The sequence below is a fragment of the Ursus americanus genome, chromosome 27 (assembly GCF_024610735.1).
Source record: "Ursus americanus isolate L20-20 chromosome 27, mUrsAme1.1.p, whole genome shotgun sequence".
Lineage (NCBI taxonomy): Eukaryota > Metazoa > Chordata > Mammalia > Carnivora > Ursidae > Ursus > Ursus americanus.
Window position 1 is genome coordinate 9,526,932 of NC_142153.1, and position 15,512 is coordinate 9,542,443.

At 39.0% G+C, this 15,512-nt stretch overlaps 1 protein-coding gene across 1 annotated transcript in view; it reads right to left on the bottom strand.

Annotated features, from left to right (window-relative positions):
- Nucleotides 1-15,512, bottom strand: part of LOC148107621 (A disintegrin and metallopeptidase domain 3-like) — a 119,557-nt gene that overhangs the window by 35,152 nt on the left and 68,893 nt on the right. Inside the window, exons 13-14 of the mRNA XM_087856327.1 lie at nt 1,770-1,868; nt 1-196 (exon numbers count right to left, since the gene is read on the bottom strand). Of these exons, the coding sequence (XP_087712453.1) occupies nt 1-196; nt 1,770-1,868 (295 nt within the window). The remainder of the gene's footprint in view (nt 197-1,769; nt 1,869-15,512) is intronic.

The window sequence follows — 15,512 nt, forward strand, 5'->3', positions numbered from 1 at the left end:
ATTTTCCAAATAATTTTGCACACTGTACATCTGGATCTTGGCATACTCCTTCAAAGCAATAGGCAGTCTTATTATTGCATGGTTCTAAATCAGCAGATTTCACATCAGGTACACAAGCTGTAGAAGATCCATTGCAATATTCTGGAAAATCACATGGATCTGTCATTTTCCTACATAAACGTCCTCTTTCCGCTATCTGTGAGACAAAGAAAAATCAGTATTTTTTTAAAGTCGTAAACCAAAAATGTAAAAAAACTTAAGCAAGAGTAGTGTATTTCTGTCACTTCCATTATTATTACATTTTTACTTAAAGTCAAATTATGAATTTACTTAAAACCCCAGAGAAATAGATTGGAAAAAACCCAAATGTGAATCAGTGGATGAATAGATAGACAAATCGTGGTATATTCACACAATGGAATATTTTCAGCCATTTAAAGGAGTACTGATACATATGCTCCAAGGTGGATGAACCTTCAACGCTATGTTAAGTGAAGAAAGCCAGACACAACAGCTCACGTATTCTGTACTTTTACTTATATGAAATATCCAGAATAGGTTACTCCAGACAGAAAAAAATTGATGATTGCCAGGGACTGACGGGAAGGGAGAAAGGAGAACATGGGCTTAAAGGGCTAGGAGTCTCCTGTTTGAGTGAGGAACATGTTTTGGAACTAGATAGAGGTGGCAGTTGTATGACATTGTGAATGTACTGAATGCCGCTAAGTTGTTCACCTGAAATGGCAAGTGTCATGGTACATGATTTTCACTCTAATGTTTTTAAAGGCTCTGCCAAATGTAGGAATTATCCCGTGTCTAAGGGAAGGGCAAGGGACTGTGTAGAAAAGCTTTTGTGCTCAATCTTGCTGATTTGGAGACAAAGGCCAAGATGAGAGCCCTGGGGAAGGGAAGAGAGACAAGGTTTATTGCTAAGTAGTAGAAACTCTAGGCTTGCCTCTATATTCGTGCTTGAAGACAAGTGACCACTGGCTTTAATTACTAGCACACAGAATGAAGAAGAGCACACATAGAACGAAGTAGAATGACGTTAGAAGATATTTCATTGACAGAGAACCTGGCAAATCTGAAATCTGGCAATCAAGATCTCTAAGTAATCAGCTTCTATAATTGTCGCTGACTCCTGAACGTGACACAGAAAAGGCAAGGTGCTACAATGAAGTGATCCCCAAAAGACAAATCTTACTCAGTGTCCTTTCAGTGTAGCTATAAAGGAAAATTGAATGGAAAACTTCTCAAGGGAAGTCAAGGATTCAATCTACTTCTGGGGCCAGGAGTTCTTGCAAAGTTAAACCTCAGTATCAGACATGCTACATGTTGCTGACTATTTTACTTGGACTCCTTTTATGCTGTTCTCAAAATGAGATTATTATTGTTTATTCAAACGTTGTATGTCAACTGTGTGTTGGGTGGCTTATTTGTAATTTTGTCATAAGTTGTTTGATCATGAAGAGCTAAATTCAGGTATGACCAAGAGGAATTCATAGTGTCCAAATAATCTGAAATCAATATTGAATATCTGGATGGGGCCAGAGTAGATTAAAAATAATGCAGTGAAAAGGACAGCTAAGGAGGTTGAAGAGATTTAAAGATATCCTCAGAACATGGAAGTGAACTATGTATGAATCAGATATTTAAAGTTACATATTCAAAAGTTGTGTAAAAAAACAGTTTTAAAAATGCTACAAAAAAGAACACACAAGAACACAAAAAATTATGGAAGGAAATCATGTAGTATTTTGAAAGCTTACCAGACAAGTTTTTCTATCACAGCATGGTCCATTGCCACACTCTGCATATCCAATCAGAGTACAATCTACAGGGTTACAACATTTTTTATGAGTGCATTCCTACAAGCGAATATAAGAGTTACATAATAGGAATCTTCAATCAAATAAATAATTGTATTTATTGTCAAAATATACAACATATTTCACCAAGTTAATTACTTGGGGAATACTTTTCTATTTTACTAAACCTCCTCAAGATACCATCTTGGGAATACACAACAATTTATGCATGTGACAAAAATATAGAGATTCTAAATTATAATATCTTGTTATCATAAATAATGTTTCAAAGAAAAAAGTTTGTCATTATTTTTTTCCCTGTAAGACATTATATTAAACATTAATTCCAAAAATTATTAGATAATAGAGCACAAAAATATTAATAACTCTTCATAAGATACTATTTTCTTTTTTCCATATAGTAAACGAGTGATGTTTCACAAGACTGATAGTAATGTTTAAAAATTAGTAAAGTGGATAGGCAAAAATAACTGTTTATATTTGTTTCAATATTATTATTTTTGTTACTCGTGTGCTGAAAATTTTACATATCTGCACATTATGGTTTATTTTGTATTTCTGTGTCTATATTTCTGTTGATGAATTCCTCTATTTCCTTTATTTATAAGCTTTATATTAATGATATTAACTCCTGGCCACCAACATAGCATCACTACATTTTAAAATTTGTCATGACAATTTACTTTTGATTTTTTTTTCCTCTGCTAACTTCTTGATATTGTGATATTGTGAAAACCATAATTTTTTTTTCTGGTTTTGTTCTTTAAGATTATGGATAAAACTTACTCCACCCTAACCCCACTAAATATGTGAGTTTATAGTATGTGTGTAAAATGTTAGTGTTATATATACGTATTCATTTATTTTCATTTTACATTGAATTTTTTTATTTAAGTATAGTTCACAGAATGTTACATTCATTTCAGGTGTACAACTTTGTGCTTTGACAAGTTTATACATTATGCTAGGTCAGTAAGTGTAGCTACCATAAGTCCCCATACATCATTCTAACAGTATCATTGACTTTATTCCTTATGCTATGCCTTTTATTCCTGTAACTTATTCATTCCATAACTGGAAACCTATATCTCTCTTTCGCATCACCCATTTTGTCCAACCATTCACCATCCACCCCTCTGGGAACCATCAGTTTGTTTCTCTGTATTTATTGGTCTGATTTTGCTTTCTGTTTACACATGTGACTTTCTTTTTTTTTTTTTAGATTACACTTATGAGTGCAATCATATGGCATTTGTCTTTCTCAGTCTGACTGATTTCACTTAGAAAAATGACCTCTAGGTATATCCATGTTGTCTCAAATGGAAGAATCTCAACCTTTTCACAGCTGCATAATATCCCATTGTGTGTATGTGTGTGTGTGTGTACACCATTTTTTCTTATCCATTCATGCATTGATGGACACTTAAATAGCTTCCATCTCTTGGTTATTGTAGATAATGTTGTGATAAATGTAGGGGTGCATGTATCTTTTTGAATTAGTGTTTTTGTTTTCTTTGGGTAAATGATAGTAGTGGAATTATTGGATCATACGAATTTCTATTTTAAATTTTTCAAGGTACCTTCATACTGTATTTCACAGAGCCTGCACCAATATAAATTCCCACCAACAGTCTACAAGTGTTCCTTTTTCTCCACATCCTCACCACTATTTGTTATTTCTTGTCCTTTTGATTGTTACCCATTCTTTCTGGTGTAAGGTCATATGTCATTGTGACTTTGATTTGCATTTCCCTGATGATTAGTGATGTTGAGCATCTTTTCATGTGTCCATTGGCCATCTGGATGTCTTCTTTGGAAAAATGTCTATTCAACTTTAAATCAGATTTTTTTTTTTTGGTGTTGAATTATATCAATTCTATATATATTTTGGATATTAACTCCTTATCAGATATATCATTTGCAAATATCTTGTCCCATGAATAGGTTGCCTTTTTGGTTTTTTTCTTTATTTTAATTTCAGTATAATTAACATACCATGTCATATTAGTTTCAGATTCCATACATCACCCAGTACCTATCACAACAAGGGCACTCCTTAAGCCCCATCACCTATTTAACTCATCCCCTCACCACCTCCCCTCTGCTAAACATCTGTTTCTTCTATTTAGTTAAGAGTCTATTTCTTGGTTTTCAAGGATGTGGAGAAAGGGGAACTCTTTTGTACCATTGGTGGGAATGCAAACAGGTGCATCCACTCTGGGAAACAGTATGGAGGTTCTTCAAAAAGTTAAACATAGAACTAGCTTGTTACCCAGCAATTATATTACAAGGTATTTACTCAAAGAATACAAAGACACTAATTCCAAGGGATTCATGCACCAATGTTAATAGCAGCATTATCTACAATAGCCAAAATATGGAAGCAGCCCAAGTGTCTATTGATTTATGAATAGATAAAGGTGTGGCATATATTTATGGTGGAATATTACTAAGTCATGAAAAGGAATTAAATCTTTCCAATTGCAATGACATGGATGGATCTAGAGTATTATGCTAAGAGAAATAAGTCAGAGAAATAAAAATATATGATTTCACTTATTTATGGAATTTAAGGAACAAAACAAATGAACAAAGGGAAAAAAGAGAGAGAGAGAGAGAAACCAAGAAACAGACTCTTAACTATAGAGAACAAACTGATAGTTACCAGAAGGGAGCTGGGCAGGGTGATGTGTTAAATAGGTGGTGGGACTAAGGACTACACTTGTTTTGATGTGCACCGGGTGATGTATAGAATTGTTCAATCATTATATTGTACACCTGAAACTAATATTACACTATGTGTTAACTGGAATATAATTTTTTTAAAAAGTCTATCTTGGGGCGCCTGGGTGACTCAGTCATTAAGTGTCTGCCTTCGGCTCAGGGCATGATCCCAGCGTTATGGGATCAAGCCCTGCATCGGGCTCCTCCACTGTGAGCCTGCTTCTTCCTCTCCCACTCCCCCTGCTTGTGTTCTCTCTCTCTCTGTCAAATAAATAAATATAATCTTTAAAAAAATTAAAAAGTCTATTTTGTCTGATGCAAGTATTGCTACTTTGGGTTTCTTTTGCATTCCATTTGCATGATTAGTGTTTCTTTATCCCCTCACTTTCAATCTACAGGTATCTTCAGGTCTGAAATGAATCCCTTGTAGGCAGCATGTGGATGGGTCTTTTTTTTTTTTATCCACTCTGACACCTTCTGACTCTTGATTGTTTAGTCCACTTATATTCAAAGTAATTATTGATAGGTATGTATTTATTACCATTTTGTTACTTGATTTGTGGTTGTTTTGGTACCTTTTCTCTGATCTCTTCTTTTTATCTCTTCCATGGCATGTTGGTTTTCTCTAGTGACATACTAAATATCTTTTAGTGAATATCTTACTCTATTTTTGGCATATCTATTACTGTTTTTTGATTTGTGTTACTATTCAATTTATATATAACATCTTCTGCAATTAGCAGTCTATATTAAACTGATGGTCACTTAATTTTGAATTCATTCTTCACTCCTCTCCCCTACACATTTCAGATATTTGGCACCATATTTTATATCCTATTATTTTATGAATACCTTGATTGACTTTTACAGAAACACTTATTTTTACTGCTTTTTTGTTTTATTTTCCATGTTCTTACTTATGGTCTTTCATTTCCATTCAACGGGACCTCTTTAATATTTCTTGTAAAGCTGGTTCAGTGATAATAAAATCCTTTAGTTTTTTATTGAGAAGGTACATCTCCTCTCTTCTGAATGATAGCCTTGCTGTATAGAGTATTCTTGGATACAGATTTTTCCCTCAGCACTTTGAATGCATCATGCCACTCCCTTCTGGCCTATGAAACTCCTGCTGAAAAGTCACCTTACAGCCTTATGGGGTTTCCTTTGTATGTAACTGGCTTTAATTCTCTTATAACCTTTCAAATTCTTTTTTTTTAATAATAATATTTTTTATTATATTGTGTTAGTCACCGTACATTACATCCCTGGTTTTTGATGTAAAGTTCCATGATTCATTAGTTGTGTATAACACCCAGTGCACCATGCAATATGTGCCCTCCTTACTACCCATCACCAGCCTATCCCATTCCCCCACCCCCCTCCCCTCTGAAGCCCTCAGTTAGTTTCTATGAGTCCATAGTCTCTCGTGCTTCATTCCCCCTTCAGATTACTCCCCCTTTCTTTATCCTTTTCTTCTCCTACCAATCTTCCTACTTCTTATGTTCCGTAGATGAGTGACACCATATAATTATTGTCTTTCTCTGCTAGACTTATTTCACTTAGCATTATCTCCTCCAGTCCCGTCTGTGTTGCAGCAAATGTTGAGAAAACTTTCTTTTTGATGGCTGAGTATTATTCCATTTTATATATGGACCACATCTTCTTAATCCAGTCATCTGTTGAAGGGCATCTCAGTTCCTTCCACAATTTAGCTATTGTGGACAATGCTGCTATGAACATTGGGGTGCTTATGGCCCTTTTCTTCACTATGTCTGTATCTTTGGGGTAAATACCCAGTAGTGCAATTGCTGGGTCATAGGGTAGCTCAATTTTTAACTTTTTAAGGGACTTCTATGCTGTTTTCCAGAGTGGTTGTATCAGCTTGCATTCCCACCAACAATGTAGGAGGGATCCCTTTCTCCACATCCTCTCCAGCAATTGTTGTTTCTTGCCTTGTCAATTTTTGCCATTCTAACTGGCGTAAGGTGGTATCTCAGTGTGGTTTTGATTTGAGTTTCCCTGATGGCTAATGATTTTGAACATTTTTCATGTGTCTGTTAGCCATTTGTATGTCTTCATTGGAAAACTGTCTGTTCATATCTTCTGCCCATTTTATGATTTGTTTATTTGTTTCTTCTGTATTGAGTTTGAGAAGTTCTTTGTAGATCTTGGATACCAGACTTTTATCTGTAGTGTCAGTTGCAAATATATTGTCCCATTCCGTGGGCTGCCTCTTAGTTTTTTTGACTCTTTCCTTGGCTGTGCAGAAGATTTTGATATTGATGAAGTCCCACAAGTTCATTTTTTCTTTTGTTACTCTTGAGTTTGGAGATATGTCATGAAAAAGTGTCTATGGCCAATGTCAAAGAGGTTGCTGCCTATGCTCTCCTCTAGGATTTTGATGGATTCCTGTCTGACATCGAGGTCTTTCATCCATGTGAAGTTTATCTTTGTGTATGGTATGAGAGAGTGGTCAAGTTTCATTCTTTTGCATGTAGCTGTCCAATTTTCCCAGCACCATTTATTGAAGAGACTGTCTTTTTTCGACCCGATGTTTTTTCCTGCTTTATCAAAGATTAGTTGCCCAAAGAGCCGAGTATCCATTTCTGAGTTCTCTATTCTGTTCCATTGGTCTATGTGTCTGTTTTTGTGCCAGTACCATGCTGTCTTGGTGATCACAGCTTTGTAGTACAGCTTGAAATCTGGCATTGTGATGCCCCCAGCTTTGTTTTTCCTTTTCAACAATTCCTTGGTGATTTGGGGCCTTTTCTGGTTCCACACAAATTAAAGGGCTGTTTGTTCCAGTTCTTTGAAAAATGTCATTGGTATTTTGATCTGAATGGCATTGAAAGTGTAGATTGCTCTGGGTAGCATGGACATTTAACTATGTAAACTCTTCCAATGCATGAGCATGGAATATTTTTCCATCTTTTTGTGTCTTCTTCAATGTCTTTCCATTTTTCCATCTTTTTGTGTCTTCTTCAATGTCTTTCCATCTTTTTGTGTCTTCTTCAATGTCTTTCAAGAGTGATTTGGGGTGCCTGGGTAGCACAGCGGTTAAAGCATCTGCCTTTGGCTTGGGCGTGATCCTGGCATTCCAGGTTCGAGCCCCACGTCAAGCTCCTCCTCTATGAGCCTGCTTCTTCCTCTCCCACTCCCCCTGCTTGTGTTCCCTCTCTCACTGGCTGTCTCTATCTCTGTCAAATAAATAAATAAATAATCTTTAAAAAAAAAAGAGTGATTTGTACTTTCTAGAATATAGATCCTTTACATCTCTGGTTAAGTTAATTCCAAGATAACGTATGATTTTTTGTGCTATTGTAAATGGAATCAATTCCCTAATTTCTCTTTCTTCGGTTCGTGTATAGAAATGCAACTGATTTCTGAGCATTGATTTTGTATCCTGCCACATTACTGAATTGCTCTATAACTTCTAGTAGTTTGGGATTGATTCTTTTGGGTTTTCCATATAGAGTATCATGTCATCTGCGAAGAGGGACAGTTTGACTTCTTCTTTGCTGATTTGGATACCTTTTATCCCTTTTTGTTGTCTGATCGCTGTTGCAAGGACTTCTAGTACTATGTTGAATAACAATGGTGAGAGTGGGCATCCTTGTCGTGGTCCTGATCTTAAGGGAAAGGCTTCCAGCTTTTCCCCATTGAGAATGATATTTGCTGTAGGCTTTTCATAGATGGTTTTTATGAGATTGAGGAATGTACCCTCTATCCCTACACTCTGAAGTGTTTTAATCAGGAAAGATGCTGTATTTTGTCAAAAGCTTTTTCTGCATCTATTGAGAGGATATGATTCTTGGCTTTTTTCTTGTTGATATAATCTATCACACTGATAGATTTGCGAATGTTGAACCACTCTTGCTTCCCAGGGATGAATCCCACTTGGTCATGATGAATAATCCTATAAATGTACTGTTGGATCCTATTACCTAGGATCTTGTTGAGAATTTTGGCGTCCATATTCATCAGGGATATCGGGCTGTAATTCTCCTTTTTGATGGGGTCTTTGCTTGGTTTGAGGATCAAGATAATATTGGCCTCATAGAATGAGTTTGGTAGATTTCCTTCTGTTTCTAATTTTTGAAACAGCTTTAGGAGAATAGGTATTATTTCTTCTTTGAATGTTTGGTAGAATTCCCCAGAAAATCCATCAGGTCCTGGAGTTTTGTTTTTTGGAAGGTTTTTAATCACTGCGTCAACCTCTTCATAATTAATTGGTTTGTTTAAAAAATCAATTTCTTTCTGTTTCAGTCTTGGTAGTTTATAGTTTTCCAGGAAGGCCTCCATCTCTTCCAGGCTGTTTAATTTATTGGCATAAAGCTGTTGATAAAAGTTTCTAATAATCCTTCCTTTTTCATTGGTATTGGTTGTGACATCTCCCTTTTCATTCATAATTTTATTAATTTGGGACCTTTCTCTTTTCTTTTGGATAAGTCTTGCCAGTGGCTTATCTATTTTATTTATTCTTTCAAAGAACCAGCTTCTAGTTCTGTTGATCTGCTCAACTGTGCTCCTGGTTTCTAATACATTGATCTCTGCTCTAACCTTGATGAACTGCTTTCTTGTGTGTGTATTAAGCTTGTTCTTCTATTGCTGTTCCAGCTTCTTGAGGTGAGAATATAAAAACTGCATTTTAGATTTTTTTATTCTTTTGAGTGAGGCTTGGATGGCTATGTGTTTTCCCCTTAGGACTGCCTTTTCGGTGTCCCATACGTTTTGGACCATTGTGTTTTCATTCTTGTTGGTCTCCATAAATTGTTTAAATTGATTTTTGATTTCCTGGTTTATTGAATCATTCCTGAGCAGGATGGTTCTTAGTTTCCAAGTATTTGAGTTTCTTCCAAATTTTTCCTTGTGATTGAGTTCCAATTTCAAAGCATTGTGGTCTGAGAATACGCAGGGAATAATTTCTTTTGGTATCAGTTGAGACTGGTTTTGTGACCAAAACATGATCTATTCTGGAGAATGTTCCATGTACATTAGAATAGAATGAGTATTCTGTTGTTCTGGGGTGTAGTGTTCTATAAATACCTATGAGGTCCATCTGATCTAGTATGGCATTCAAAGCTCTTGTTTCTTTGTTCATTTCTGCTTAGGTCATCTATCTATTGCTGATAGTGGAGGGTTGAGGTCCCCTACTATTAACGTATTTTTATCTATATGTCTCTTTATTCTGGTTAAGAGTAGGCTTGTGTATCTTGCTGCTCCCCTGTTGGGGGCGTAGATATTTATAATTGTCATATCCACTTGTTGGATACATCCTTTAAGAATAATATAGTTCCCTACTGTATCTCTAACTATAGTCTTTAGTTTAAAATCCAATCTGTCTGATTTTAGAATTGTTACCCCAGCTTTCTTTTGAGGTCCATTGGCATGAAAGATGGTTTCCATCCCTTTACTTTCAGTCTGGATGTATCCTTAGGTTCAAAATGAATTTCTTGTAGACAGCAAATGGATGGGTCTGTCTTTCAATCCAATCTGCCACCCTGTGGTGTTTTATGGTAGCATTTAGGCCATTCACATTGAGAGTGATTATTGAGAGATATGATTTTAATGATGTCCTGTTGCTTGTAAAGTCTTTGTTTCTATAGATTGTAACTTTCTGTTCTGTATCACTCTTGTGGCCTTTTTACTTTTATAGAACCCCCCTTAAAATCTCCTGTAGGGCTGGTTTCATGGTTACGAAATTGGTCAGTGACTGGTGATTCTGGAAGGTCCTTATCTCTCCATCAATTCTGAATGACAGCCTTGCTGGATAAAGGATCCTTGGCTGCATGTTTTTCTCTGAAAGAGCTTTAAAAATGCCCCCACAACCCTTTCTCTCATTCCAGGTTTGTGTAGACAGCTCTGACATAATTCTGATACCTTTGCCTTGGTACATGAGAAATTTCTTCACCCTGGCCGCTTTCAATACTGTATCCTTGGATCTAATATTTGCAAAATGCACTATGACGTGACATGGCGTAGGTTTGTCGTGGTTGAGATTGGGAGGGGTCCTCTCTGCCTCTTGGACATGAATGCTTGTTTCCTTTGCCAGTTTAGTGAAGTTCTCAGCTACAATTTGTTCAAATATCTCTTCTAGACCTCTCTCTTTCTCCACCCCCTGGGGAATGCTGATGATTCTGACATTGGAATGTTTCATTGAGTCAGTAATCTCCCCAGTAACCTACATTCTTGAGATTGGATTTTTTTGAGCCACGTTTCTGTTTTAGCTTTCTATTCTACCAACTCATCCTTCAATTCACTGATTCATCTTCTGCTTCATTTAACCTTGCTGTCAGAGCATCTAGTTTTGACTGCATTTGATTCATAGCATTTTTAATTTCTGCCAGATTCACTCTCATTTCCTAGAGATTCTATATTCTCGTTAAATTTTCGTTATTATTTTTTACAAGTCTATACATCTTCTTGACCATTGTTACTTTGAACTCCATTTCTGATAATTTGGTCATATCCATATCCATCAGTTCCGTGGCAGAGGCCACAGACTCATTGTCTTTTCTTTGCTGGGGGGATTTCTCCTTCTTGTCATTGTGCTGAGGAGAAGTTGTGGATTGTCCAGAGCCCAGTTTATTGACCAGGACCCAGGCAGTGTGCACTTGTTTTATAGGGACCTTAGGGATGTGGGCTTGATTCTTCAGCCTGCCTTCTTGGGGAGGGGCCTGCCGCACAGATACTCAGGCCACCCTGTTTGTGTAGAGTCTCCCTGTCCTCTGCGAGGGGGGATGGGGATGCGCACACTGTGAGCCAGTATTTCCAGGCTTTTGTTCTCTGGCAGCATCCCCTGGCAGTTTGCTGTGCCTCTTCTGAGAGTCAGAGCAGCAGTAGCCGAATCCCAGGTTCTGTCTCAAAACAGAGAGATTGCAGTCCTCACTCCACTGAGCTCTTCTGGCCACGTTAACTCTGTTTCTGTTGGTGCTGCTAAGCCCTACAGTATCCCGGGATGTGTGCCCCACAGCCGGAGTCCCAGCCCTCACTTCCAGGGCTCTCATGTCTGTTCATTGTGTTTCTAACACCGCCAGCTGCCAGCCACCGCCGCGCGCACGCTCAGCAGCTCTGTTTCAGTGTGGTTCATGCGCACTCCGGAGCTCCGGTTTTCATTCTGGTCGCGTGCGTTCTGCGGCTCACGGTCTCAATCTGCTCTCTCGCTGGTGCCAGTCCGCGAGTCAGCCTGCTCCCCAGTGCAGGTGGCTACTGCTTCCCGGCGCTCGAGCACAGAGGCTCCCTCCCCCTTCTGTTTATCTTCCAATATCTGTGCGTGGATTCATGGCTCCCCGCTTCGTACCTCAATACTCAGTGCTGAGGATGATCATCTGTAGAGATCCAGATGTATCTTCCTGCATCTCAGGCTGATTCCGTGGGTGTTCAGGATGGTCTGGTACCTATCCAGCTTGATTCAGCGAACCAGCTGAAAAAGAGGACCCCTACTCCTCTGCCATCTTAACTCCCTCCCCGTAACCTTTCAAATTCTTTATCATTATTTTTTGCCATTTTAATTACTAGTGGCTTGGTATGGACTTTTTTGGGTTGAATTTGTCAGGGGCTCTCTCTGCCTCCTGAAATTGGATGTCTATTTCCGTCCCCAGACTTAGGATGTTTTCAGCTATTACTTCTTCAAGGACATTTTCAGCCCCCCTTTCTCTCTCTTTCCCTTCTGTTATCTCTAAAATGTGGATGTGATAATCCTTGATGGAGTCATCGAGTTCTCTAGGTGTATTCTCATTATCCAGTATTTGTTGGTCACTCCCTTGTTCAGCTTGATTGCTTTCTGTTCTATCCTCTAGGTCACTGATACATTCCTCTGCTTCCTGTAACCTACTATTTAATCCATTCATGTATTTTAAATTTCATTTGTTGAGTTCTTCATCTCGGATACGTTATTTTTTATCTTTTTGTCCGGGGTCTCACTGATGTCCTCCACTTTTTTCTGAAGTCCAGTGAGTATCTTTATAACCATTAAATTCTCTATCAGGCATATTACTTATTTCTGTGTCATTTAGATCTCCTGCTGTGATTTTGCCATGTTCTTTCATTTGGGACAAATTCCTCTATCTCATTTTGTCTACCTCTCTGTTTCTGTGTGTTAGGAAAGTCATCTATATCCTTTGCTCTTGAAAGTAGTAGCTTTATGAAATAGAAGAGATCCTGCAGCGCCCTGCAGTGCAGTGTCCTCTGTTCACTAGAACAGACTCAGAGGAGTCTCCTATGTGTGTTGCTTCTGTCCCACTATTGTGTCTCAGTATCTTTTCCTTTCAGACCAGACTTCTGTACTGATTCTCTGCCTGTTGTGGGTTGTGCTTGTTTTCTGTGGTGTTAAGAAAACCCAGGTAGTCTAGCTCTCAGGGTCATAATAGCAGGAGGGCTCACAGTGGGGTGGTGGTCTTAGCAAAATTTGCACTTAGCCGCTAGTCCTAGGCCTAGATTCCCCCAAAGTACAGCAGTGGCCAGGGCATGGTGCATGTTAGTGGCAGCATCCAGGGCACAGTGTGTATGGCTACCAAGGTGGCCAGGATCACGTAGTGGCTGGCCACCATGTAAGGCATCTGTGAGCACGGGGGCTGGGCGCAGAGAAAGGTGGTGGCTGGATAAGGCACTCACAGCATTAACAAAATTTGTGTTGAACCACTAGTCTGCTGAACCCAAAGCAGAGCGGTGACTAGGTTAGCAGCAGCAGATGGGGATGCAGTGTGGTGTCTCTCTCAATCGGATGGAGGCCTCCAAATGTGGGACAGTGATTGGGTGAAAACCAATGATTGGGCAGTGAAAGGATTCACCCAAGGCAGAACAAAGGAGGTAGAAGTTTATTGAATACACTGCAAGGAATAGGGGTGGGGGGAATACACAGCAAAGGAGAGGCTGTCTGCAACAAGGCAGTGGGTGGGGACCATATTTAAAGTGGGAAGGTGAGGAGGTCTTTTGGTAACTGTGCCTAGTTCTAAGTACCTTATTGGTTAGTTAGGGCCTCTGGATGTTTTGAGGTGGGTCACCTGATGGGCCTGTCTGTATTCAGCCAGGTGGTCACTGTGGGCCCTTTCTACTTTCCATTGTACAAGACCGTTTGCCTAAAAGCAGCCTCTACAGGTGGCATGCTGCAGTGGTGACAACCTAGGTCATGTGGTGTCTGTGTCCCTGGTGGCTGGGCATGAATTGTGGCGGAAGCTGAGGATTTGTGGTGTCTCTACCTGTGGTGGGTGGGTGGGGCACACAAAGCAGTGAGCAAATTCTGCACTGACCCATTAGTCCTAAACTGAATCCCCTAGGCAATGGTCACGCCAGGGGGGATGTAGTGCCTGGAGGCAGCGTTTGGACAGGGTGTGCAGCATTAAAACAATTCATGCTAAGCCCAGTTCTGAAGCTAGAAGGCTTGGAGTGGGCGTGTCCTCAGTGGGTGGGGCACAGTGTTAGCAGGTTAGGTAGCAAGTGCATATGTAGCACCACCTTCTGCCGCTGTCTCTCTGTCTATGCTGGGGGGTTGGGGAGGAAAATGGTAGATGCCAGCTCCTTTGTTCCCAGAGAAGACCCCCAACATGCTCTAAAATCCTTATAAAGAGATATCTCTCCCATTTGCCCCAGGTGTTGTGCAAACTGTCTATTCTATATTGCCTCTCTGCAGACTGTTGTCTTTTTAAGGGTGGGGACTTAGCTATCACTTGCCCTCCAGGCTAGTCCAGGGCTGAGTCAGCCGACTTTGAAGGCTCTAGGTTCCAAGCCCCCCTGGGTATACAAACTCACAGAATTCAGTCCCCACAGTTTTCAAGGCCAGACATTATGGGGATTCATTTTCCTCATGAGGGCTCGCTGGTGTTTTCCACTCTCCATGACTTCAACTCCCTCCTGCAGGCAGCTCCCAGCCACTGTTTCTGCCCTTTCTAACCTCTCAGGTTCGGCTTCTTCCCTACATTTAGTTGTGGAGTTTGTTCTGCCAGTCTTCAGTTTGCTTTCTGGTTTATTGAATAAGACATGAGTGACGTCTAGTTGTGAACACGGGACAAGGTGAGCTTAGGGTCCTCCTACTCTGCCATCTTCCTGGAGCCTCTGTGCCTTTTTTTTTTAATGGTTTCCTTGGCTATACATAAGCTTTTCATTTTGATGTAAGTCTCAAAAGTTTGTTTTTATTTTTTTCCCTTGACCTGAGGAGACATATCTAGAAAAATGTTGCTATGAATAGTGCCATAGCAATTACTACTGTAAACATCCCTTCTAGTCTTATTGTGGTTTCAGGTCTCACATTTGGGTCTTTAATTCATTTTGAGTTTATTTTTGTGTATAGTTTAAGAAAGTGGTCAAGTTTCATTCGTTTGCATTATTGCCATTCAGTTTTTCCATCACTATTTGTGTTGAGACTGTCTTTTCCCCATTACATAGTCTTGCCTCCTTTGTCAGACTAATTGACCCTATAAATGTGCATTTATTTCTGGGCTGTTGATTCTGTTCTATTGATTGATGTGTCTATTTTTGTGCCAGAACCGTACTGTTTTGATTACTACCTCTTTGTAGCATATCTTGGAATCTGGGATTGTGATACCTCCATCTTTGTTCTTCTCTCTCAAGATCACTTTGGCTATTCAGGGTCTTCTGTGATTCCATATAAATTTTAGTGTTATTCGTGTTAGTTCTGTGAAAAATGTTATTGGTGTTTTGATAGGAATTGTACTGAATCTGTAGATTGCTTTAGGTAATATGGACACTTTAACAATACGAATTTTTCTAATCCATGCTCATGGACTATCTTTCCATTTGTTTAGTATCATATTCAGTTTTTTCATCAATGTTTTTTCAGTTTTCAGAGTACAGATCTTTCACTACATCTAATATCATACTCAATGTGGAAAAACTGACAGCTTTCCTTCTAAGACCAAACACAAGGATGTCCACTCTTAACACTTTTATTCAACAAAGTATTAGAAGTCCTAGCCACAGCAATCAGACAAGAAATAAGAGGCA